Here is a 27,223-nt window from a genome sequence, read left to right as displayed (position 1 = left end):
AGTGTGGGGAAGTCACGCTCAACTGCTGACCTCAAGCAAAATGAATAGTTGAGCGCTGCAGTGTGGCACAGATTGGTTTGTATTCTAACTAGGTAGGCCCTACTGTACATGGCCTGAGCATTGTGAGCTGGGCCCTGTTTTATGAAGAGTAAAAATTGATTATATAGTTGATTTCAACTGTAAGTCTATGGCAGCCTATGTGGTAAGGAAATCTGAAATCGATTTTATCTTTTGATAAAACGGGGCCCTTCACTTCCAAGTTTAATAGCCTCAGCACCATGAACTGGAACTCCCAAGTTTGTGATGTCAAAAAAAAAAAACAACACCCCAACAACAACAAAAGCAAAAAACAAAAAACAAAAACAAACACACAGTGCCACAATGAAAAGAAAATTCCATCTTGCTTTTCCTTTGCTTTTAATGAGAGCATTCCTTCAAAGTTGGGATAAACATGCTAATTCAGTACATATAAGTAACAAGATATGAAAACAGTAACCAGAAATATTCCTTACTTAATCCCTTGAGGATGGGCTGATTTTGCTAACAACACCCATTTCCCATAGACACCTGCCAGAGTATACAATGTATTTGGGACTTGTGCTTAATGGGTTAATATGGAAGCAGAAGTTGTTGGAGAATATTCTTGAGCTGTAGACTCCTTAAAAGTTGTTGTTTTAGTTGTTATATGAAATTGTAATGAATACATGATATAAGGTAATGTAGTGCTGGTTATGAGTCACAGATGATTCCCCACCAGGTCATTGCACTGAGCCAATTTACAGGGAGAAAAGAAGTGAATAGTAATAGCCATGAGGCTCTGAGAACAGGGGAGAATTTATAAAGCATAGAGCTTCACTGTACTAGTCAAACTGAAGGGAAACTTGGTGTGCTGCTGTAATTAGATTTCGATAAGATCTTTGTGACGTCGATCACAGAGATTTATAATATCAATTGGTCAGAGGCAAAGATCTTTCTTTCTTTACCCCATTTGAGCCCTGTTCTAGCCCAGTACTCTGGCTGAAAGGATTTATAATGAGGCTGTGTGAAATTGCATTTCATCAGTGATTAGCTTCTTTAATCAGCTGTGACAGTGGCATTCATCTTACATTTTTCATGGAATAGGAAGTGCATGGACACGAAGGAAGATTAGAATAAAAGCCTGTTCTAGAAGACTAGCTGTTTGTCGTGAGTCATAACGATAGACAATAATACGAGTACCCCCTGAGCCCAGCGAATAACATGCCAGGGGCCTGGAAGGAGTGCATCCACATCAGCCGAGTACCAGCCTCTGCACAGTAGAACTCTCCCTTGTTGGGTTCTTGTTGACTCCCCTATGCTCTAGTAGTGAAGGCATGACACATCAGGCGCAAGTGGTCATTTGCACATTATGATGAATTGTGTCGACCACTGAAAAACCAGAAGAAGTGAACGACTTGAGGCATAAATGATGCCGTAGTTCCCGTTCATGAATATGGTCCAAGTGATTCATGAGCAAAGCGTGAACATGATGACATGGCTGTGAGCCAATATCATGCTTTTGGCAGGTTGTGTAGTTAATTTATTGTTCAAGGTTTGACAAGCAAAGCATCTATTTTTTTTTCTTTTTTACCTTTACAGAGGTGACTTCAAGAGTAGGAGGAACATTTAGCTGGTAGCTCTCTTGTACCCTTTGTGGTGATTTCTGTTGGTTTGGAAGTGGGCTTCTATTTTTAAGTTCACTTAGAGTGCATGAGCAAACTTTGCAGTCTCAGTGTTGAGGACATTAGTAATTTCAAAACTTTTTGCAGAGGAAATGTGCCGAACATACCCAGAACAATCCAAACATGAACAGGTGGTACACGTACCTTTGTACCACAGTGTGTACACTTTCAGCAACAAGAAACCAAACGGTACATTTTAATACTCATAATGTGTTCAGAGCAAACCTAAGATTTATTTCTTTTTGCAAAAACAGGCCATAAATCTCCCAACAGTGCATGTGTAAGCTACAATGATTGTACTAACCTTTATAATGGTGATGGCCTGTGTTTGAGATACTGTAAAACATGATATATTCGCGGTAGGAATTTTTCGCGAATTGGAACCGAATACCTTTTTTGTGGCATGAAATTTTCGCGAACTGCCACTGGCATTCAATACGAGTGAAGACAAGAACTTTCGTGTGCATTTTAATTTCGCGAATCTTCGCGCTCCCGAAATTTGCAAAATTAAAATGCACATGAACATTCCTCGTTTTACAGTACGTGGCTGGTGAGTAATCAGTTAAATTGCAATAATAGTACTAATTTGGATAGCATTTTTAGCACTCTAAAGTGATATTTTGATCACTCCATGACCATCATGCAGGAAAAATTATGAAGGGTTATAATACCAAAACACTAACAAATAAAAGTAAACACACAAGTATTTTACTGTCAAATGCAAAGTTGGTTTGAAGTCCTCAGTTGTTTTCCACCGTCTGATGAGTGACCTGTATACATGTGCCATGGTACAAGCTGGCTGAAAATCTTGATGTCAAGATGAATATCATTTGAATGTACATAGAGATCGTGCCATGACTTGAGACATTGACAAAGGGTGTCAAAAGGTGTTGCCAAATTTGGTATTCCTTCTTTTTCCCTCTCATATTTTTCCCATATTGCATCATTGTGGTCATTGTTGGGCTCAGTCTGTATTAGAAAGATTTGGAAAGGTGATGAAAAAGAGAATGACAGGTTGCATCAGGGCTGGACAATTGCATCATGCTCTGTAGTATACATTGGCTTCTATTTGATTGTCTTGGTATCACTGGCTTGAATTATTGTTGACTCAGAAATTAGTTGGATGCAAACGAGACACGGTGTGTGAAGTGAGCAGGTTCAATGTGTATTCTACTGAGCCGGCAAAATGTGAACCGGTCGGTCCACACTCATGAGCCATGTGTGTGGAGTGAAGAATGCCCTGCCTGAAAGGGAGCAAAGTCAACAACCACTGACAGTGGTTACGTGACAAATATCATGAAGTCTCTCTGACCGTAATTAATGAGAAACTAGCTCTCTATCTTGCAGGAGGAAGAGAGAATGGGCAGCCCTAGTTTCTTCTCCATGTCTTTGCCTCTCTGTCTTAATATTCTTGTGCTTTGTTCATAAAACAGTTTTGATGTATATGCATGAAGGAAAACACTTTGGTGGTTATTTTTGTAAGAGCATGGCTGAGGTGATAGTCTAGTCGCAGATGGAAAGTTCAAACTTCATTACCATTAGATGCTAGAATGAAGTAGATTTAAGGAGCAAACTTTGAAAATGTATCTCCCAATAGAAATCAATGTTTATATTATATCCACACAAAAAAAAAACCAAAAAAACAAAAAACAAAACAAACAAACAATGAAAATGGATGTCAAGTTAATTCTGTTTCTGTCCTGCAGGCTATACATGTATACCATTCAGGAGACACTTGAATGCAGTATGAAGCTTAAAAAAGAAAAATAAATAAATAAACCACCAACACAAAAACACGTCCTTAACAACCTTGCATTCTATTATTGAAAAGGAAAGCATTAAAAGATCTTGCAGACTATGACTAAAATCACAACTATGAGAACTGGAAAGAACTAAGACAATTTCATGAAAGTAATCACTTTTCATTTAGACAGAAATATGGCAACAAAAATCATCAGTTTGTACTATTTCTGTGATGGATTAAATATTTTCATGTCAAAGGTATTTTCTTGTCAAAGTGCCTGTTGTATCTTCTTGCATATCTGTGATAGTATAGCATAGCTCATCCATTTTGTTTTTTTCTTTTTGGCAGTTGTCCACCCCTATACTTGGGCTTATGAACAGCACTCACACACATGTAAAGAGTGCGTGCTCTCTGGTTCTGTATTACTGTGCTGTGCCATATGTACAGCCTCGAATGAGTGCTATCTGTCTTATTTACTTGCCACACTCAACCTTATGACATAGCAATGACCTTCATGAGTCATACAATTGAGAGAGGAAAAAATACCATGTACCATGAACTATGATGAGGAATACATACTGTAGATAGTTTGATAGATGCTGCATACAGTTTGTTTCATGTTTAAGTTTGTGCCAGTTTGTATGTCCTATAGATTGTAAATCGTCTTGACAGAAGGTTTGACAAGGCAACAAGCACTTTAGAAATAAAAGCATGAGAAAAAGAAATGTATGAAATGTAAAGGTAAAATGAATAATACCACGAAAATCTTCAAGTCTATTATGTATTTTTCTGAATGAAGATTTTTTGAACTATTGGTTAAAAGCTAGAAGAAAAGATTGTGAACTTTGTGCAGCACAAAGGCAACTTGCAGAAAAGTTTGAAAAGACCACCCCACAAAAAACAAGACAAAAATAGGAACTTACCCATATGTGTATTTTTGTTTCCTTTATATTTTGATATATATATATCTATATATATATATTTTTTTTTTTTTTGATTTATTTATCTATTTTTTTTAGTGTGTTTCAGTTTTCTATTCTTTCAGTTTTGCTCACTTTTGGCTGGCCAACAAATCCTATGATTAATATTTAAATACCATTTGCAGAGTTTACAAACCACTGATGATAAATATAGGCCTACATAGATGTGTTGTTTTTTATAATGACTTCTCTATCATCTGAAAATTCACTGTGAAATTACCTCAGACAACTTATTCAGTATTGCAGCTGTCAATGGGAAAAGGAAAATAAATCTACATGTAGTTAGCCAGTGATTGTAGGTAATCTCAAACGGAAAGAGGAGGTAGGCTTAGTGAAACTAAAGATAAAACCTCATCCTGTGGATAAGTACATAAACATTATATGAAGCACATCCTAAAGTGTTTGAAGAAAGATGCTAGGGAAACAAATGCATATATCCAGGGTACCTCATAATTTCTTACATCCAGCCAATGAAAGAGTTTGACGGGAGAAGAGAGTCTGACCTAAATGAAGTAACCAAAGCTACATTGCGTAAAGATCCTGATCTTGATGTAGAGCACAATTTCCGATCAGAAATCATGGAATATTCTCGCACTCTGGTTGCTGCTGAGGAAACGATATTACCTGTGCCACTTCCCATCGCACGAGGTCAAGCGCTGATTTGTTTTGAGCTCCAATCAGTCATATAGCCCTGGAAATAGACTAGGAACTAAGCTCTTATTGATACTGATAAAGAGGGATACAATATTACAAATTCTAGCAGAGAAATATTTAGAAACAGCAAAAACTTGTAACATCATGTTTGAACAAGTCATTATAGTGGTATAACAGTTTAGCTGTATAATCACTCTAACCAGTTGAAGAGTAGTCCCAGTTACGCTAGGGCTGGTGTCTATGGAAAATGAGTTATAGGGAAATTAGGTTGTCTTCAATGAGTTGATCTAAAACAAATTGCACATAATTTTTTTTTTTTTGTGTGTGTGTGTGTAAAAAGTCATTGTTATTGTCATTTTTGCACAAAGTACTGTTATCCTCATGAAGGTATACATGTAGACTGGTTTTCTGACACATTGGTACAAGGCAAACACAGCAAAGACTGCAGGCTTGCAAGGCAAGATATCTTTACTACCTGATTCAGCATAAAATCTGGTACGAGGGAGATGCACAGGGCTTGCATTCATTGAGCATGCTTGCACTTTGCATCTTGACATGTGGACATGGTTCATGATTGTGTGCCAGTGATCGCATGCTTCTCTCAACACATATACTACACATGAGTCATAGCCGTTGCCAGCTGACGCAATTGTACTTTAGACTCTCATTGAACTTTCACAGCCTTAATATTGTAGATTCAATGCAGGTTAAAGGTCATTTGATAAATTATGAGTACCAGAATATCCCTGGTCGTAAATCTTTGGCCTTTTATATACTTTACAAGCAGGACCTAGATAGCACAGAGAGTGCACGTGGCTCTACACAATAATGGTATGGAACATGTGTGTGTTTGAGGAGGTACATGTTTGTATAGGATATAATGTTTCCAGATACGCACACATGCTTTATTTCATAATTGTAGTGATGATAATATATTAAAAGTAGCCTAGACTTCCATTTAGCATCTAGGCCTAATCTTTGCAGTAAATATTTAGTGTGCATTTTTATCATACAATAAAAAACATACAGGTAACTACAAATTCAAAGACTTTTGAGAAATGAACAGAACATCATCAAGAATGATAATGACATACAGAATGATAATTGTACCCTTGATAGAGAAGTGAAAACAAATCATGGAAAAGCACATTGATGTACATGTACATTATTCAATTCAATTCAATTCAAGTGATTTTATTTCCACATAAAGTAATATAAAGCAATATAACATAATGCTTCCATGAGTACAGAATATTTTAAGGAACATTGAATCGCATAAGTTTCAACAAAACATGGATATAATTATAAAAATATCAACTGTATTTTTAGATAAATAAACAAATATACAAGACAATTTTATTTTGTAAATATTATGATCTATCTCTATTATGATAGAGATACATCAATGTAGTAGGCCTACATATATTTGTTTAGAGTTTGAGTTGTGTACTGACAGTCAGTAGATGATAAAGAAAAATATTGTCAAAATAGCAATTCAGAAACTGTAAATGAATATTTGAGGAATACCTACTTTTTATCAGACATATGATATGATTCAGCTTATTTTTTTGTCTGACACCAAAATATTTGCCTGATCACCCACTCCTTTTTTTGTGTGGTTCCAAGGGAGGAACAGGAGATATTGAAAAGAAAAAGAAAAACAGTATTTGTTCATTGATGTTTCAGCCGGTTGACTGCTAATAGTATTATGGTGTAAAAGTAAACACCAGCTTTTAGGGTGAAGCTACAAATATATGAAGGTGTTATTCGTAGGAATAGTTCAAATATAAACCGTGCCTTTGCTTTAGGCCCTGATTCAAGAACACACAGTGCAGAACATTTCCTTTGTGGGTTATGGGGGGAGTGGTCCAGAGCTAGTAAGTTTTGACTGCCTGTAAAGGCCACCGCACACTACACGATCAGACTGGTCTTAAAGTCTTAAGCCAAGCTGGGTCTTAAGACCAGTCGTATAAACGACCGGACACCGCACACTATACGACCCGACTGTAAAGCGCGCGCAGTGCGCACTGCATGAGCTTGCATTTTACTGCATTGTGAATGGCTGAAAGCTCCCGACTGGTCGTAGAAATTCAACATGTCAAATCTCTACGACTGGCGCTAAGACCCAGTCGTATGACTAGAAAATGGCAAGACTGTGACGTCACACTTCTAGTCTTAAGGTCTTAAGACCGGTGAATTGGGGCAAAATCGTGTAGTGTGCGGCGGGCTTATGATTGAAGATACTGGATACTTTTGATTTGGGTCATAGTTCCCTATACAGTATCCTTGGAATAGACCTGAATTGTAAGCTCAAAGGCCATAAGAATATATTTCCTATAAAGTATGTTTATTTTAAACGAATACTCTGATGGATTTTTAGGCAGATGAAAAATCATAGAACCCCCCCCCCCCACACACACAAACAAAGATTGTTAGTCTCTGAGTATTGAAATTCAAGATTCATATCTTTCTGATTATTTGAAAAATAATAACTGGTTTATTTGAATTGATTTTAAGCTCAGTAGCTTTTGATAAGAATTTTAAGAGGTTTTTATTTCTTGAATTGAGCCAGTTCTTTCTGTATGTGCATGTTAGTATGTGTTATCCTCTTAAAAAACAAAGCAAAACAAAAACAAAAACAGGGGAGTAGAACTGTTTCACTGACAGGAGGCAAGTGAGTCCATTGTATGGCCTAGTCTCCTTCCCAGACACTATGTCAATTTACAATGATGTGATCAATACCTATACTTTTTTTCACAGCTTTCAGTATGATGTGATTTGGTAATTGATAGGCTAAACCTTTGGAATGTCCATGTTTATATGAGAGGTCATATACTGGTGTCAGAATCACAAAAACATTTGCATCCTTGTAGCTGAACTTTGGGGGGGGGGGGGGGGGACAAAACCCTGAAGTTACCTTGGGCCACATTGGGATGACACCGCGAGTGAACTCTCAGTATCCTGCCATGACTAGTCTGTGAGCTCAAAGCCCCAGATTTCCACTGTCGCCCCTCTCGAGGGGGCTAATCCAATCTCCCGTATAGGCCCAGCTTGTGAAGCGTTGTATGCCTGGCTCGTGTGGTATGTCTGTGAAGTATCTGTGAAATACGCCTGGCAATCGCTTGGATGCGAGGGGCTGAGGCACGAGTGATGGGGTGTGAGACTAGAGGGAAATTGTTTGTTTTTCAGTTGACACAGATTGCACATTATTGTATTGACCTCAGCGAGAAAGTTGTCCTGCAGCCAGCAGTGCTTGTATTTCTTTTTCAAATGTCACTGTGGAATTTGATGTAATTCAGTGTGATATTGTTGTTGAAAACAATGCTTGAAAAACACAGTAGGCAGAAGTGTTTGTTGTATTGTCCACAAGGGATGTGCAAAACACTATGAGACTTCATCCTTAGATCACAGAAAGTTTTGACCCACCAATGCATAGTAGATCTCTCCATCCAATTCACACTACAAGCACAGAAATGGGAGATGTACGTTTCACACTGAGAAACCAATGTAATTATAAATGCTGCAATATACATGTATAAAAGGCCCTAAATAATGAGATAAAGAAAAGCACTTTCTTTCATATAATATCTTTTAAAATAAAACAGACATTGATATGACGTTGTGGTAGCAAATACTACCATAAGACTCATACCCCTTTCAGGTAATCGTGGATGCGGATAATAGGAGGACAAGTCGTAAAATTTCGATTACATGAACGGGAGAGGACTAGAAAAGTGCGCATTATTTTTGTGCTGCTATTATGCGCATAATTGCAGCATGAGGATCAGATCGAGAATACATGAACGCGTTTTACGACTTATCCGCACTAACATTCCACAGTTCGGTCAAAGGTCACACGATTTCCCGCACAACCGCTGATTGCTGAGCTTGAGCGCGCGAGAGGTGTGCATACACGTGAGTTATAGTATACGCAGTTTTGCAGTTGTACACGCACGTGCATGTGTCGATTAGAAATATTCAAATGTTAGCTTTTATTAAAAAATAAATACTTTGTGTTTGTGTATTGTAATAAATTAATATTTTTTTTAATTCGAAATTATTTAGAAAAGGAAAGTTTGGGTTGTCGAATTGTTATGTATGATAAAATTTTCAATTGCAAACGTATTTTTGATCGATCGTATTTTTGTTGTAAACAAAACAACCACCACTATGCACTATATACTGCATGCACTGGATGGTCAATTAGCTGCTGCAGTAACAGGTACGTTTGACGTGTGCATTGTGCTACTAGATTTTCAAGAAGTATTGTCAATTATTGGTCTGTTTGTCGCGATTCATATTGCATAACTCGTGTTCATCAACTGAACTGTTTCACGATGCCAAAGAAAAATGAAGAGAGGTGTCCAAACTGGACTTCTCAAGAAACTAGAGCACTTCTGGCGATCCGAGGAGAGGACGAGATTAATCGTCAAATGACTGGTAAATGTAGCGACGCAGCGGCGTTAGAAGAAATCTCGAGAAAGCTGGAAGATCAGGGGATTCACCGCAACGCAACGCAGGTGAAGACGAAGCTTAAAAATTTGAAAAAGAAATTCTTTGACGTTAAACAGAACAATAATAAGAGTGGACAAGCACGCAAAGACTTCGAATTTTACTTCGAATGTTTTGACATCTGGGGCAAGACGGCATGCGCTGAGCCGTTGAACCTAGTGAGCTCAACCGTGGCTACAGCTCCAGCTGGTGCAGATGCAGCGACAACGTCAACGGCAGGAGCAGCTGGGGCTTCGACCAGTGGCAGTAATATCAGTCTCGCTGTGGATGATTCCGACCATGACATAGAAGATGACCTGGAAACAGAGCCTCATTCTGATACAGAGACAGACGGTGAGGAAGGAGCACATTGTGACAATCGTGAACGTCGCAGAAATCCAAAAGAATGGCACCCTAAATCTCGACCAAGTACTGGAGGTAGAAACTAATGTAACTTTATTTAAAAACTTTATAAAGCCTTTACAAAGTCTGAAAATGTAACTGTAGTGTAAAGAGGTAGTTCCCTAGCAATCATGAGTGGTCAATGTGCCAAAGCTGTGGGTAAATAATAAAACAAATATTAAGAAATATGGCATAATGTATTTATAATTTAAAGACGTACCTCAAGCTTGAAATGTGCTGTTACTCAATTCTAGTTTTCGACATAAAATTTCAAAAATTCCTCCATGGGAGGGGGAAACCCCCTCGCATACCCCACTGTAATTTAAGAGGTGCAGTAGCTTGATTACAGGGGGCATGTGGCATATGCCCACCCGAATCGAATGGTTGTAAAAGAAAACAAAAATCTCTTTACCAGCTAGCTTTACCTACATTTGATTCATGTGATTTTTTTTGAGCAGTCAAAATTACACCTTTGATTTGTGATGACAAACACTGCGCATTCAAATTTGCTCTTTATTTTTGTGTTTTAGTTAAGTGAAACTCCACAGTTACCGACAAAGCGGCGATTGTTGGGAAACCGATAATGCATTGAGTGCTGCATTGTTAGTAACTGGCAGTAACCTTATATAAAGTAATAATTATTATTTTCATCTTTATTTACTTTAACATTTCATTAATGTAGGACCAACAAAGAAGAAGAAAAAAACCAAACTGGAGGAATCTGTGGAAGCAGTGTCCTCAACATTGACCACTCACCTGGATGATGCAGATCGACGATACCAGGAGGCAGCGGAGAGGCGAATCAATGAACAGAGGGAGTTGGAGGAGAGGCGCATCAAAGAACAGAGGCAGTGGGAGGAAGAGTTAGATCGTAGACAACAACAAGCGCAGATGAACATTATGAAAGAGATGAACCAACAAACTACGCAAGTTTTGAACAGTTTTTTCAACATGATGGGGCAGTTTTACCGTCCACCTCACCAGGCTGCTCATCAATGTGTAGTACCCCTTCCCCCCCAGCTTACTATGCCTCACCAGTCTACTCTGCCGCACCCATCTCTACCTCACCAGGCTCATCCTCTGGCTCAACATCCACAGACCCAAGATCAACGACCAACTCATCCTCTGGCTCAACATCTACAGACCCAAGATCAACGACCAACTCATCCTCTGGCTCAACATCCACAGACCCAAGATCAACGACCAACTCATCCTCTGGCTCAACATCTACAGACCCACGATCAACGACCAACTCATCCTCTGGCTCAACATCCACAGACCCAAGATCAACGACCAACTCATCCTATGCACACACAGCCTTCTTTCACTGAGCAGCATCATAGCCAACATTCCTACCACCAGCACCCCATTCCACATGATCAAGGTCCATCCCATTTTCAGCATGCACAAGGCCAGCAGAGCACATCTCAAAATTGTCAGTCACTCTCGGAAGAAAACAATGAGTACACCCTAACAAAGATGTAAATGAGAACTATGATCTCCGGACTCCGTGTAAAGGATTAAAGGTGAAACTTTTGTTGACTTAAAATTCAGAACAAACTACCTCAGTTTCAGCACTCCAGTATTTCGTGAAAGATTTGGTTCTTTGTTCATAATATGTGATGCATTTTTGTGTATTCATATGTGATGTTTTGATTTATTATAACATGTAGTCTAGCCCAATTCCATGTAAACTTCTTCATAAATCTATGCAATTTTTGAGATGCATGTCAAGTAGATGTGTAATGATCTATAGAATTAGAACAGAACAAAAAAGTGTAATAAAATGTTACACGTTTTTAGCATGAAATACGTAACTTGCCATGTACTACTTTTCATCTTAAGTAATAGTTGGTATATTATATGGATGAGTTTGTTTTGCCAGATTTTCATATGTAGATTAAACATAAAACTTGTCATTACTTTTGATTGATGTACAGGAACACAAATTTCTTCTTCAACTTTGGAGTATGCACATCCAATGATTCGAAGTAACAGTGATTGGATGGTGGTTTGAACTGGTTTCACTACTTTGGTTAGTAACTAGATCAAATTTGTTCTACCTAGTATCTCTGAAACTGTCTTTTAAACTCCTTATGTACATGTAAACAGTGCATCATGGTCTTGTAACATTGTGTTTTTACTTCTTCTTTTTTTTTTTTTTTTTTTGGTGTTCAGTAGTTTTAGTTTATTCTGACCAGATTTTCATATGTAGATTAAACATGAAACTTGTCATTACTTTTGATGGATGTACAGGAACACAAATTTCTTCTTCAACTTTGGAGTATGCACATCCAATGATTCGAAGTAACAGTGATTGAATGGTGGTTTGAACTGGTTTCACTACTTTGGTTAGTAACTAGATCAAATTTGTTCTACCTAGTATCTCTGAAACTGTCTTTTAAACTCCTTATGTACATGTAAACAGTGCATCATGGTCTTGTAACATTGTGTTTTTACTTCTTCTTTTTTTTTTGTTTGGTGTTCAGTAGTTTTAGTTTATTCTGACCAGATTTTCATATGTAGATTAAACATGAAACTTGTCATTACTTTTGATGGATGTACAGGAACACAAATTTCTTCTTCAACTTTGGAGTATGCACATCCAATGATTCGAAGTAACAGTGATTGAATGGTGGTTTGAACTGGTTTCACTACTTTGGTTAGTAACTAGATCAAATTTGTTCTACCTAGTATCTCTGAAACTGTCTTTTAAACTCCTTATGTACATGTAAACAGTGCATCATGGTCTTGTAACATTGTGTTTTTACTTCTTCTTTTTTTTTGTTTGGTGTTCAGTAGTTTTAGTTTATTCTGACCAGATTTTCATATGTACATTAAACATAAAACTTGTCATTACTTTTGATGGATGTACAGGAACACAAATTTCTTCTTCAACTTTGGAGTATGCACATCCAATGATTCGAAGTAACAGTGATTGAATGATGGTTTGAACTGGTTTCACTACTAGTAACTAGATCAAATTTTCTTTAATGCTATCTTTGAAGCTGTCTTTTACACTCTTTATGAACATGTAAACAGTGCATCAGGGTCTTGAAACATTGTGTTTTTACTTTTTTAGGTGTCCAGTAGTAGTTGTAGTTTTATTCTTGCCAGATTATCATCTTAAAACTATGCAGATGTTAAGATGGTTTATGACGTAAGAACAATATTTCATATTAAAAATGTTCAACATAAAAGTTTTAATCGAGTGTCAAACTGTTTATAGTTTCATGTTGGATGAAATGAGATACAGGCAAACCCTACTGTAATGCACACATATAGAACAATCTCATGACAAACTAAATTTTCAGGAACAGCATAAGAAAATTGCTGCCAAAAATGAGATTTTGTTATAACAAGCTATTTAGTATTTAGTGGGTCCAAAGATTTTGTTACAATTGGGGTTTACCTGTATCATGTACTTTGGATTAGAGTGCATATAAAGAGCAAGAGAAATAGCCTAGAAAATGTCTGCTGTGTGGGATGTGTGTATGTATGTATGTATTTGTGTGACCATTGAAACGCCACATATTTCCCACAAATTAAATTAAACTGTACGTACACACACGCACGCACACACACACACACACACACACTCACACACACATACACACACATTAGTGGCATAGCATTGATTGACCACTGTTTTTTTATTATTAAATGAATTATTTTTTTTTTATTTTTTATTTTTCATTATTATTTCTTTTTTTTTTTTTTTGGGGGGGGGGGAGGAGGGGAGACCATGCTCCTTGGCCTGTAATATCATTTACTTCTATTCTTTAATAATCCCCCTTAGTGAAGCTACTGTATACACATGCACACACACACAAACAAAAATCATACACATCAAGCAATGGCAGTGGAACCTCATTACAAAGAACTTTGATATACACAGAAGTATAATTTGATTTGTGGCTCTTTATATTCTTTTCTAAGCCCTGATGTAACAATATTTATGACACTCTCATAACAAGGTAATTTTATGATCTCAAGGCCTTCATTATAAGTTATATCAAGGATTTATTGAATACAGAATATGTTTTGAGCTCTCTATTCAGAAATATGACATGAAATGTTAGTTATCACACACTCCTTGATTTTATTTTCTTAAAGCACAAGTATAGCTTTGGTATAAAAAAATTAAAACATGTTTTCATCAATCTAATGAAAACTACAGTATACACCAGGAAAAAATTATGCACACAAAGTTTCTGTAGATGACAAATTTACCGTCTTAAATGAACAAACACTAGGAGGGAGCTACATCTGTATATACACAATGCTATGGTAAAAGTCTTGGGGGGGGGGGGACCCCGAGATTTTACATTTTTGCTAATATTTCTAAAATTTGATAAATTTGGGGAAATAATTCACAGGGCGGTTACAGCTCATAAAGCAAAAATTTTTTTTTTTTATGGATTACCAAAACTATACTTTAAACCAAATTTCCGGTACACTATTTTGTAACTTTTTGGAAAAAGAGTGAACTTGATGTTACCTTTTGAAAGGATCACATAAATGCCTGCATCAAACCTTCACAAAAATGATATGAACTTCACTGTTGAGTAAAATGATTTGTGTTTAGTTTTTTTACATGCATTATTAATTAACTCTGCATTATTCCGAAATTTGCTAAATGCCCATATTGTCTTGTGAACATGATTTCCAAATGCAAAATATTAGACCTTTATTTGAAATGTATGAAACTTGTATGAGAAATACAATTGCAAACTGAAGAAAAATACTTAAACAAATGAGGTGGTTGGGATTAATGGTTGATGCATGTAATTACACTTCTCATACCACTGTTCATATAACTGTAGCCCTAGATACAAGAAAGGTAACTGATCAAGTTATGAGAGGGAAAGCATGATGGCATTGCGGATGGCACCAGCATCTGCATATTGTCCGGGGTCTCTGATCGGCATTCTGTCCTGGCTGATCTCGCCGTCTCATTTTGTCCTCTCTCATCTCATACCACTGTTCATATATGTAGCCCTAGATACAAGAAAGGTAATTGATCAAGTTAGAGGGAAAGCATGATGGCATTGCGGATGGCACCGGCATCTGCATCTTGTCCCGGTCTCTGATCGGCATTCTGTCCTGGCTGATCTCGCCGTCTCATTTTGTCCTCTCTCATCTCATACCACTGTTCATATATGTAGCCCTAGATACAAGAAAGGTAATTGATCAAGTTAGAGGGAAAGCATGATGGCATTGCGGATGGCACCGGCATCTGCATCTTGTCCCGGTCTCTGATCGGCATTCTGTCCTGGCTGATCTCGCCGTCTCATTTCCTCCTCTCTCATCTCATCCCACTCTGGATAGTATGCCTCTCTGTAGACTTCGCAGATGTTGTGCAATACACAACAGACTGCGGCAACTTCTGAAGCAAACGCGGTGTCGCAGTCATTCCGCTTAAGGAGGCGCCTCCACCTCCCCTTCAGCCGACCGAAGGCGTTTTCAACAACCATCCTTGCTGAACTCAGCCTAAAATTGAAGTTTTCCTGGTTTGGCGTAAGACGGCCCGTGTTCGGGTATGCCTTCATCAGCCATCTCTTCAAGGGATAGGCGGGGTCCCCGATGATGACGACAGGTACCTCTATGTCATTCATCAGTCGATTGTTCTGTAACAAATGATTTTAATATACAAATAATTTTTTTATCAGAGCATTTCAGCTAAACTATAGCACACAGATTTGTATTTTGGCAATGACTGAAAACTAAATTTTTATGTTCACTCCAATGCTTATTAAAATGAAAATTATTGATGCATTAAATGTTTTTAACTTTACTTTTTTATAAAATAGTATTTTTTTTTTAGTAGGTTGAGTTATATGTAGAAAAGAAATAAATACATTATCTTGCCATTTTCTCGCTTGGACATAAAAACAAAATAGCTCTATAATTTATAAAGGTGCAAAACTATGGAATGCTCTTGATCCTTTCTTAAAGAATACAAACACAAAAAGTGCTTTCAAGTCTATGTATAAACGACAATTTTTAACGCTTACTAGTTTGCCACAAAACTTACCACTCCATCTTCGTCCCTCTTTTCTTTTTCCTTTCATTTTTTAAAACCGTTCGTTTTATTCGACTCTTTAATTTAATTGATTGTATAAATTTCAATTTGTTTTTTTTTTTCATGTTGTATTTTTATGGAAGTGGGTCGCATTTCATCCAAGCCTTTGGCTTTCCTTGCGAACTCCCTGTCATATCTTGATGTACATACTACTGAATTTTATGAAATTGATAAACTGAATTGAATTGAATTTAATGTAGAGTCTAGCATATATTCTTACCTCACGTGGAAATAGCTGCCCAGCATTTTCTGCCTTGTGAAAGATGTCAGAGTTTGCCAAAACCCGAGCATCATGGGTGCGGCCCGGCCATCCGACATACACATCAGTGAAACTGAAAAATGAATTGATGAAAACAAAAATTCAATGTATTTTAACCCATAGGAACCGGGTGGTCCCTAATCATATCTCTGCCATGGCCCATGGAAATTTGCAAATCTCACAGGCACCACTTAAAATCAAGCCTTCAAGGATTGTATGATAAGTATTTGCACAAACTACATCTACTACTAATCTAGTAGTATGTAGTAAAGTAGATCTTAATAAAAAGTAGATCTACACACACTTTTTTTTATTTATTATTTATCTATCTATTTTTTATTGTATTTATATATTTATCTATTTATTATTATTATTACTATTATATATATATATATATATATATATATATATATATTTTTTTTTTTTTTTTTTTTTGGGGGGGGGGGGGGGGTCTAAGGCAATGCCTAAAGAAGTTCCCCCCCCCCCCCAGCTACGCCCCGGGTTCTAGCTGCCTCCTTTTTTGTCCTACTAAAGTCTACAATTTATGGTGGATTTATATCTAGAGACTTGAGTCTACTGTACAGTCTGTAGAGTCAAGATCTAGGTCTAATTGCAATGACAAAGCCTACCAATAATTAATAGCAATCAAATTTACCAATAATTATGGTCGACCACTGCTTGAAGGATAATGGAATGCCATCCTTTTCTATTGTGGTAGTCGGCGGGGCTGTCTCGAGGGGCAAGGATAGGGAGGTGTGTGCCGTCGATCGCCCCGGCACACTGGGGGAATCCCCTTCTCTGAAATCCATCTATTGTCTCATCAAGACGATGTCCGGATGGCAGCGTAATGTACCTGTGAAACAATGTTTCTTTAATGGCATGGCACACCTCTCTTGTCAGGGTACAAAGAGTGGAGATGCCGATCCCGAATAGGGTGGCTAATGAGCGGTACTCCGTGGGCGTAGCCAACCACCATAAAACCACAGCCAGTCGCTTTTTGTACGGGATTCTCAAAGGTTGTCCTCGCGGGTTATTTCTCTCTAACAAGGGTCTCAACTCCTCGGCAATATATTCAAAAGTTTCTCGAGACATTCTCAGGTGTTTTCGCCACTCCTGGTCATCGAAGTTAGGCATGTCGTCAATCCACAGGAGATTTTCATGCCGTCTTCTCCATATCTCTCGATTGCAGCTCATACCATTGAGTGCTGCTGCTGCGGTGTAGACGGCAACGAGCCCCCATCTGCGTCGTTGGAACTGGAAGCGACGATGTCGATGATTCCTTCTTTTAAATTGCTGGTAGAATTGCGTCCTTTTTCTCCTCAGTCGCTTCTGATACGATCTCTCTACATTGTTCAACAGCCTAACTGTTGTGATCCGTAAATGAATGATGACAAGAGCAATGACCGCATTCAATACAAAAATATCGTTGGAATTCATGATGGATTTTGATTAGCACAACGTACAAGTCTCGATTGAAACACAATAATGTACGTGTACGAAGTGTACGTACTGCTGCAGCGGCATAGACTTGCTCGTACGATACCTCAAATTTCGCGCGAGATTCTCCCCAAGCCCCTCGCGAGCGCGCGCTTGAGGATATTCACCGGAAACATTACGTCATTATAGAGGCGTGCGCCGTAACCATGACAAATAACTCCATCCTTCGCACCATTATATGAACGGGTGCTCGTAAAAGTAGTGCGCACTTCATGGGTTATATGAACGCGATTTTGACTACTTCATCCGCATTATTTGGATGCGGATAATTGAACCGCGATTACCTGAAAGGGGTATCAGTGCTCAGCGTATGTTTTCCTGATTACTTTCTCCTGTTAACAATCATCCAAGACCGAGCGTCATTATTTCCCGTTCCACTTGCTCCAAATGGTATAGCGTACTAGCCTTTCACTGAAAAAACAACCGCTCAATGGAACAAATTCTTTGCAAAGGTCATCATAACAAATCATGTCTTCTCTCACAAAAGTAAGGTGAAAACGAAGTAAAAATAAGTCTGCATTGGTTGACTATATCAGTACTCCCGTTGAAAAACAAAATGCAGTTGATAAAATTATGACTTATATAATCATATCCACCCTGACTTGTTGGCATATACTCCATATTGCCGTCATGGCTAAATTACAGTCCCAACAGAAAGAATGAGTACCTCAGTGAGAGCACTTAGAGAAGAGGTACATTCACATTCAAATTATTGCACCATTCTCATTGGCAGAATATCATGATCAAAGTTACCGCAGTACTGTATACGCTATGTATTTAGCGAGTCTAAATTTGTACGAATCACAAGTTCCTGATGATTTTGCGAGTGGTTAAATTTGCAATTGTTGAGTACAGTACTGAATAGAGAAATGTATGCCTGCATGTCACATTCATGTCAGGATCAGAGTCATTTTTTTTGGCATGTCTTTAAATTTGCGATTAGCACCTGACTCTCGAAATTCACAACCCCCCCCCCCCCCCAAAAAAAAAAAGGAACAAAAAAAAAAAAAAACTCACGAAATATTTGGCGTTAACATTACAGTAATTCACTTGGTAATTTTCTCATTCATTAAATGAAATACCGTGGTATTTTTTGCTTGAAAGTACACACAACTCCCAGAGGTAAACACTATGCATACGCATTAGATCTCCTACAAGAAAAAGACACGAAGTGTGTCAGGTTACATGAGAAATACACTGCTCTGCACGATATGTGCTATCTTGTGACATGATTCACACTCAAATTTTGCATGCATACATACACTGTACGTATTTCATGAGAAGTTTAAATTATCAAGCTCTAAATACCATGCTATTTTATAGCACGTATTTACATTCTCATATAGGAATTACTGTGCAAAATACTGCGGTATAGATATGAATGTGAATGCACCTAAAGATTGCTTGTAACGTGACAGTGGGAGGGAATTTATCTTCCTAGTGTGGAAAATCTGGCTTTACAAATGGGTGTGGAGAGAGCGAGACTGGATGAGCTGAAATCTTCCCTGGGATGCCAGATGGATTTTATGGGGATTACCAAGGGTATGGATTAATGGCACATATAGGTTATACATGTATTTCAAGAAGTGTTAAATTAGACTGAATGTACAATTAGTATCCTGAGTATAAGTGATATGAATATGATGCTGGTATTCCAAGGGACATCAAGCAGGGTAATCAATATAATGCAAATGGGACTGAATAGTTTCCTGTATTAGGTTGAAGACATCCAACATATCAAGATACAGTGTACATGTACATTGTATACATGTATATTGGTCAGAAGTAAGGTGGGAGTAGCACTAAAACATTCTATATTGTCAGTTTTCATTTTGACATCATACCAACTACCAGTAATCATTATAATACTTACTTGATTTTGATAAAGTGTGCAAGTACAAATTGTAAATGGTGTGTTTCTTTACTAAAAGAGAGATGAGTTCTTCTGCCTAAAGGCTACAATGTATAGGGGATTTAAAAAGTGATGATAATTTTTCTGATTGTCTTCCCCTGCCCTTATAATTATTTGTATTGATGCTAACCATCACCTCTTGTGATACCATATATGTCTTACATTAGTAGTCTCATGAATTTTGAGAAATGTTGCAAGTTATTGTGTCCAATGTCTTTTTTTTTTGTTTTAATAAATCATTTAGATTAATGGAATTAATGTACATGTATGCATGAAGATATAGGATTATAGAATTAGGCCTATAGTAATGGAAGTTATAACCTGAGCACTTGCTGAATGTATGCTATGGAAATGTGCAACAAGTTTGTCTCATATGTTTCATTTTGTGAGAGGCAATATCCTGGAGCTCTAATCATATGGATGTATTTCACTCTACTGTCATGGAAATTCAACTTGATCCCCTTTGCAGTAGCCTAGTTTTTTTGTTTTGTTTTTTTCTTTCTTGGAGATTGGTTTGTTGGAAATCTGTTTGTTGGGAAGCAAGAGGCGTGGGAGGTTTCAGCGGTAGAGGTTTCGGCGCCATCTCATTACTTGAGATGGGAACGTTGGGCACATCCACGACATGTAGGTCAGAGGATAGATGAACAACCTTCGAATCCACATCTCTTTCTGTCTCTCTTTCTGTCTGTCTGTCTGTCTCTCCCTCACACACACACACACACACACACACACACACACCCATCCTCATCCATGCTCATTGCTCAATGGGTTAAATTTGTGAAGAGTACGAAGAAGGACATGCATACCCCAAAGCATTGGATAATTAGTGGAAATCCAATAATGTGGAGCTGGCTTGTGTTGTGTAAGTGGAGTGTTTTGTGATGTGTGTATTTCCTAATCCTTTAGCAATAGATTTTTTTTTTTTTGTAATGTTAATTATTTTGTGCATTGAGTTGATGTAAGTTGCCAAGGGTAAATGAATCAAGGAAGTTATTATCTCTATCTGTGAAGTAGTACCATCGTGATTATCCCAAATAAAAGATGTGTATTTCATTTCGTGAATTTGACTGACATTACATGCATAGAAAACGATGATATCCATTGTGATATTTCTAACTCTCTAAACCTTTTTAAGAGCTGTGAGGCACACATGCATGAAATGAATAATACTGCAGAAATATAGTGATGTCTTTGCCTGGCCCAAGAACAGTATTAACTTGTGCACATGGAAAATAATTTGTGTTGTGCAATGCGAGTGGTATTTCCTTATTATGCCTCCGCCACGAAGTGGTGCCGGAGGCATTATGTTTTCGGGTTGTCCGTCCGTCCGGCCGTCCGTCCTTCCGTCCGTCTGTAATGAATTTTGTGGACAAGGTATCTATCGAAACCTGTTGAGGTATCCTAATGAAACTTGGCATGTATGTGTATTAGGGGGTGAAGTTGTGCCTATCAACTTTTGGGTGCACATGCTCAAGGTCAAAGGTCAAAAGGTCAAGGTCAAATACATAAAATTTCACTATTTCCACCATATCTATTGAATGCCTGAAGATATTTTCTTGAAACTTAGTGTATACATGTATCACCCAATTAAGATTCTCTGGTGAAAGTTTGGATCATGAGGTCAAAGGTCAAAGGTCAAAAGGTCAGGGTCAAATACATAAAATGTCACTATTTCCACCATATCTATTGAATGCCTGAAGAGATTTTCTTGAAACTTAGTGTATACATGTATTACCCAATTAAGATTCTCTGGTGAAAGTTTGGGTCATGAGGTCAAAGGTCAAAGGTCAAAAGGTCAGGGTCAAATACATAAAATTTCACTATTTCCACCATATCTATTGAATGCCTGAAGATATTTTCTTGAAACTTAGTGTATACATGTATTACCCAATTAAGATTCTCTGGTGAAAGTTTGGGTCATGAGGTCAAAGGTCAAAAGGTCAAGTAAAAATATTAAAACTTTTTTTTCTCCGTACCTTGGAAAATTGTTCAAGGTATCTTCATGGAACATAGTATATACATGTACTGACTGGAAGTGATTATCTAGAGAATGTAGGGTTCATGGGGTCAAAGGTCAGGGGTCAAAGGTCAAGTGCAAGACTTCAAAATTTTACTATTACCGTCATATTTATGCAATGCCAGCAGGGTTATTTTTTTTACACTTGGTGTATGCGTGTGTAACCTAATAGAAATTCTCTGGAAAGTTTTTTTTTTTCTCTCTTTTTGCCTCAAAGGTCAAAAGGTCAAAGATCAAGTGAAAGTGCTGAACTAACTTTTTCCTCCATATCTCGGAAGTGGCTCAAGTTACCTTGAAACTTAGTACATATTATGCATGTTCTACCTGAAAGTAATTATCTTATGAATTTTAGGGTCAAGGGCCAGATGAAAATGATAACAATTTACTATTCAATTCAGAAATTTCACTTTTTCTCCACACCTGTACCTTGAAAATTACTCAATGCCTAAATGTATGAATGGGTCAAAGTCAAGTTAAAGTCCTTAAATCTCTAGATACATGCTCTCTTATTCATCCAATTAAACCTACGTCAAGGAAGGTGAACATTCAACACATTTATGACAAACTTGTCATTCCAATATTTTGCCAATTTTGTGAAATGTAATCTTACAGTGTCCACATGTACTATCTAGACCTATTGGGAAAATCATGCATTATGGCGGAGGCATACCAGTCGCCAAAGCGACATTTCTAGTCTTTTGGTATGTTTTGTCATTTGATTTTTGCAAATAAGACATGCATATAGACCTATAATAAAAGTACTGTAAACATGGACATTTTCACATTTATTTTTTCAATTAACATCAAAAAGTGTTCAAATATTTTTTTAAATTTATTATGATATCTGTGATTCTGTGGAATTTCGAAGAAGCGAAATTCATTTTACTCAAATGACTCACACAAAAGTTTATACTTTGACAGTATTGTATAAGTGACTACTGTACATACCTAATAGATATAATGGGTGATTAGACATAAATGTGGTCACTCTATACAGATGGTCACCATAATAACAACAGATGACTGCTACAGACAGTCACTATATTCACAGGTTTCACTGTAGTTGACACTGTGCTCTATCTGGTCCTCAATGTTCACAATGTGACTGGGGGCTTGTGTTGATTTTACCTGCATCATTCTGATCTCCACACTGGGGTCAGTTTGTCCCACATTTCACTCATGTCATGCTTAGCTTCCCTGTGACTCATCTTCCCAAATTCTCTTCATTCTCTTCATTCCTGCAGATGTTCTGGAAGGTTACAATGGAACCATATTTGCCTACGGGCAAACATCCAGTGGAAAGACTTTCACTATGGAGGTGAGAACACAAACGAAGTGACATTTTACGCCATGTAATATCTGGCTTTGAATTATGATAAGAAACAAAAAATGTCTGATGCATGAAAGTGTTAAAGTTTTCATCAGTATAGGATCTGAAATAGGCTTATTGTATTTCAAAGTTTTACCTATATTCACTCTCACATTTATGTGAGTCAAAGTCACATTTGTATTGGAAGAGGTGAAGCAGTCATATTCCCTCACAAATTTTCTGGTAACCTAGCAACAAGGGCTTTTAAGTTGAGATGGATTGTTCACTGAAATGTTGACCCCAAACATGATAATATTGTATAGATTTGATTTCACTCTTAATTAAGAAAAAAAAAAAAATCAGCTCTTATGATGTTGAAATGCACTACAAGTAGTGGTCTTTGCACTGAGGGCAACATGCCAGATTATGCTTTACATTAGATAAACATTTTAGTCTGTTCTGCTGTTATCTTTTTGAGATGGTATATTTGTTTTAGAACTTTTTTTTTTTTCAAGAATAGCTTTCCCATTTATTGACGATTAGTTTATCTGTCATCAGAAATGTTATCAGTCTGCTTACTCTGTCATAGCAGAGTACAGCAATGTCATTCTCCTCCTCTATAGTGACTTTATTTTTGTTATTGTCTTTAAGGTTCTGTTTACCTTTGGGAACAGTGATTAAAAAATGTTCAAGATATCACAGTTGATGTGTATATGTGTAGGTCTGTTGTATGATGTATATATGTGTAGGTTTGTTGTATCACAAAACATCCTACCATATAAAATTTTTGCACTAAAGCCTAAAATATAAGGAGATATCTGTATTTCTCATCAAACCATAACGGAGACGGTTTAGTCTGGAAACATTTTTATTGTAACTTTTGTTCACATTTTGTCTTAATATTAATTATACCGATTCCAACTGAAATCAGTGCTGTTTCTATCCCTAACTCACATAATTTTGGAACTATTTCAAAGCACTTATGCTGGGTTTTTGTTTCATCTGCAAATGGTTTATTACAAAGTGCAGTCCAAAATGTAAAATGAATTCTGCTTCTAAACTACCCTGTGTGAACCTCAGCACCAAACATGCCGTGTTGTCAGGCTCTTCCATTATTTGAATTGACTATTTGCTCCAGTTTGAGTCCTGTCGGTATGATTCCACTCATGCTTCCAGGAGGTCTTTATTACTGCTCTAACCTCTCGCCAATATTACCTTGAGATTATATCAAACTTGTGACCTTCCAACACAATATTAAATTTCTGTACACACTAGCTATGAAAGGCAGAAATTGACACACACAAAAAAAATGTAGCAACCCATGCACCCCCTCCCCCAATGTTGCGTATATAACTGAAAATTAATAGCGTTTTTGTAATTGCGAACTAATTTCCGCTGTTTCTTTCGCTATGATGAAGATTTTTTTTTTTTTCTCACTCCATTACAATTAAAAAGAAAAAAAAGACTTATATGAACCACCTTTTTTGTATGAACCAGTTGAGGACGAGTTCCGAATATACTCGGACAAGCATCTATGGGAAATGTGTGTTGTAGCAAAATTAAATCGTCTTCAACGGGTTAAGTACTGGTACTGAATGTGAATATAGTTTATACCTGTATATATTGTAGTAAAACAGATATGTACTTTTCAAATGCTAGCTGGATGCTACAGCAGTGTCAAAATTGAAACTATTGTTAATATTCAGATAGTGAACAATATTTCCTTGAAAGACAAGAAAAAAGCAGTAGAGGCAGTTTATCTGTAAAGCAAAACAGATTTATGATGATGGATTTCTTCAGAGGCTACATCAAATATGGCTACCCAGCCAGCTGGTAATAATTCAGAAGGGAGGAAAGGGGAGTGAGTACAACAGTAGATACGTTCACATGACGTTTGTAATCTTTGATCATTAGCTTGTAGTTTTAAACTATGGCAGGCATTCACACCACGACACCTATTCTTAATGATTGAATTTTTCAATCAAGAGTCCCACTTGATAAGTAAACCACTGAAGTGTAAGAAATAGATTGTAGGCTACATACACATATGGCGGGAATGATAACCAATAATGTATAACGTTACACTAGTGTACAACATGAACCGGAGGTTGACCCGAAAGCTGGGAGGAGGAGGGTTCATGGAGACATCGTGCTAACTTTCAAGTTAATTGAATGCTAAACTATGAGTGGGGACCCCCTCATCTGATCATCGTGTGGATAGAGCATAATTCATAAGATGTGGCGTGGTTCTAATCTTTGACTAATGTTTAAGATTGCTACACAAGTGCATCTTCACTAATTACTAACTATTATCATCGGAGATTAAAACTGTGATGTAATCTTGAAGTTAAAGGGTGTGTACAGTTCTGGTCGAGGTGTAGATTTAGCTTTTAACATTTTGCGAGATATTCAGAAACCACTCTATGAGATGTAAGGGGGAATGCAGTTCAGAGGGGTATCAAAAGTTTATTCGATGAAAATCGGTTTTGAAATGGCTGAGATATCCAAAAACAAGGTGAAACAAAGAGATCCTAATAAAGTTGTGGCATATCACCTTTTATTATTAGCACTTTTTTGGATATCTCAGCCATTTGAGAACCAATTTTCATCAAATAAACGTTGAATCCTTAAAATTACATGCTCTTTCATATTTCATGAGGCTTTTCATTTTCTCACTTAGGAATGTTCAAAACATGAATCCTTACCTCAACCAGTACTGTACAGTCCCTTTAAGGAACATGGTGTGAAAGTGACTAGTGAAAGGGGTGGGAAGAAGGACTGCACAGATCATCTTCAGCAGTGAGATAGCAACACATGGCATGTCTCTCATCAAGGTTGGACAGCTCTCTTCTGTTTGTGACCTGGATGTCACATACGTGTTGTTTTCACAGCACTGTGTCATGGCACATAATATATTTGCCGAACATCTTAGACTGGGCAAACCTGTGTCTGGCTGAATGTTTGATTTCTTTGTGTATGTCTGTGACATGTGCTATTAAAATTACGAAGTCTCTGTTTGGTGGCACGGAAATGTTTATAAATGTCCAAGCATTTACAACTTAGTTGTGCTGAAGGCATTCCAATTTCCGATTGAAATTCATTCTTTGAGCCAGCCATCTCCCTATAGATGCTGAGGGTCAAAGTTCATGAAATGGAGGTTTAGTTGAGAATGCAAGCTGGTTTTAAAGAAACAGTTTAGAACTGAAATATTTCTGAAGTATTTGATTACATCCCAATCAAAATAGGTTTCCGAGAATAATGTAAAGATATTGCAATTTATCCACATACATGTACATTTAAAGTAATAGAAGATAGATTGATACATCGTAAGATTTCAGCAGGTGCATGAAGGCACTTGTACAAAGGACCCTGTTTTCTTCTGATGATGTTATTAAAACAAAATGTAGCTTTAAACAGTCTGATAAAACCCTTCAACAAAGCCAGAACAGTCTGTACATATTGGCAGCTGCTGCTGTTTCTTTATGTGCAAACGTGTGTCATTTGACAGTGTTATATTCAAGGTTGGGGTGTTTTTAGTGGGCTCTGTCTACCTCTGCAGTGCTATCAAACTTATGAATAAAGTTTGATGTGTCCAATGAATAAGATTTGTCAATTTTACTGTTTAAAAATGTTTCAATGAAACAAATATTTCAAGTAGCAGTAATTGTTTCATATCCTATTACACAGAGAGTTAGAAGGATCAAGGGCTGCATTTATCTAACTTGAGAGAGAGAGAATCACGTTTCAAAATTCATGTGTTTGGAACGGATATCTAACCAGATAACCGTCATTTAATACAATCGCGATTTGAGTGGTGTCACTGCGCAGCTGCTTTGTGCCGTTTGACCTGGGAAGTATCGGGTCAACTGCTTACCAAGCAAACATGCCTCATCAGTCACACACAAATAATGGGTATAGAGCACAACCGGAAACAGCTGGGATTTGACCTTGAGGTATAAACACCTTTCAAAATGGCATTGCGTTTATTTACTCACAGAATGGCGATCGTGGTCTCAAACATGTTTCAAAACGGCGTTTCTGAACGCGTTTGAAAACATGGTTGCATTTATCTGACCCCTGAAAATGCCTCAAACATGTTTAGGATCGTGATTCTGCCCTCAGATTTTTTTTTTTTTTTTTCGATAAATGCAGCCTAAATGTGAATGTAAATGT

The 27,223-nt window shown here is 37.3% G+C and overlaps 1 protein-coding gene across 1 annotated transcript in view; it reads left to right on the top strand.

Moving 5' to 3' along the window:
- LOC140243631 (kinesin heavy chain) overlaps window positions 1-27,223 on the top strand; it is an 87,873-nt gene that overhangs the window by 21,341 nt on the left and 39,309 nt on the right. The window contains exon 3 of the mRNA XM_072323296.1: window positions 22,986-23,059. Coding sequence (XP_072179397.1) covers window positions 22,986-23,059 — 74 coding nt within the window. The remainder of the gene's footprint in view (window positions 1-22,985; window positions 23,060-27,223) is intronic.

Source organism: Diadema setosum, chromosome 20 (genome assembly GCF_964275005.1).
Source record: "Diadema setosum chromosome 20, eeDiaSeto1, whole genome shotgun sequence".
NCBI classification, from domain to species: domain Eukaryota; kingdom Metazoa; phylum Echinodermata; class Echinoidea; order Diadematoida; family Diadematidae; genus Diadema; species Diadema setosum.
This window is presented reverse-complemented; position numbering and strand designations above follow the sequence as displayed.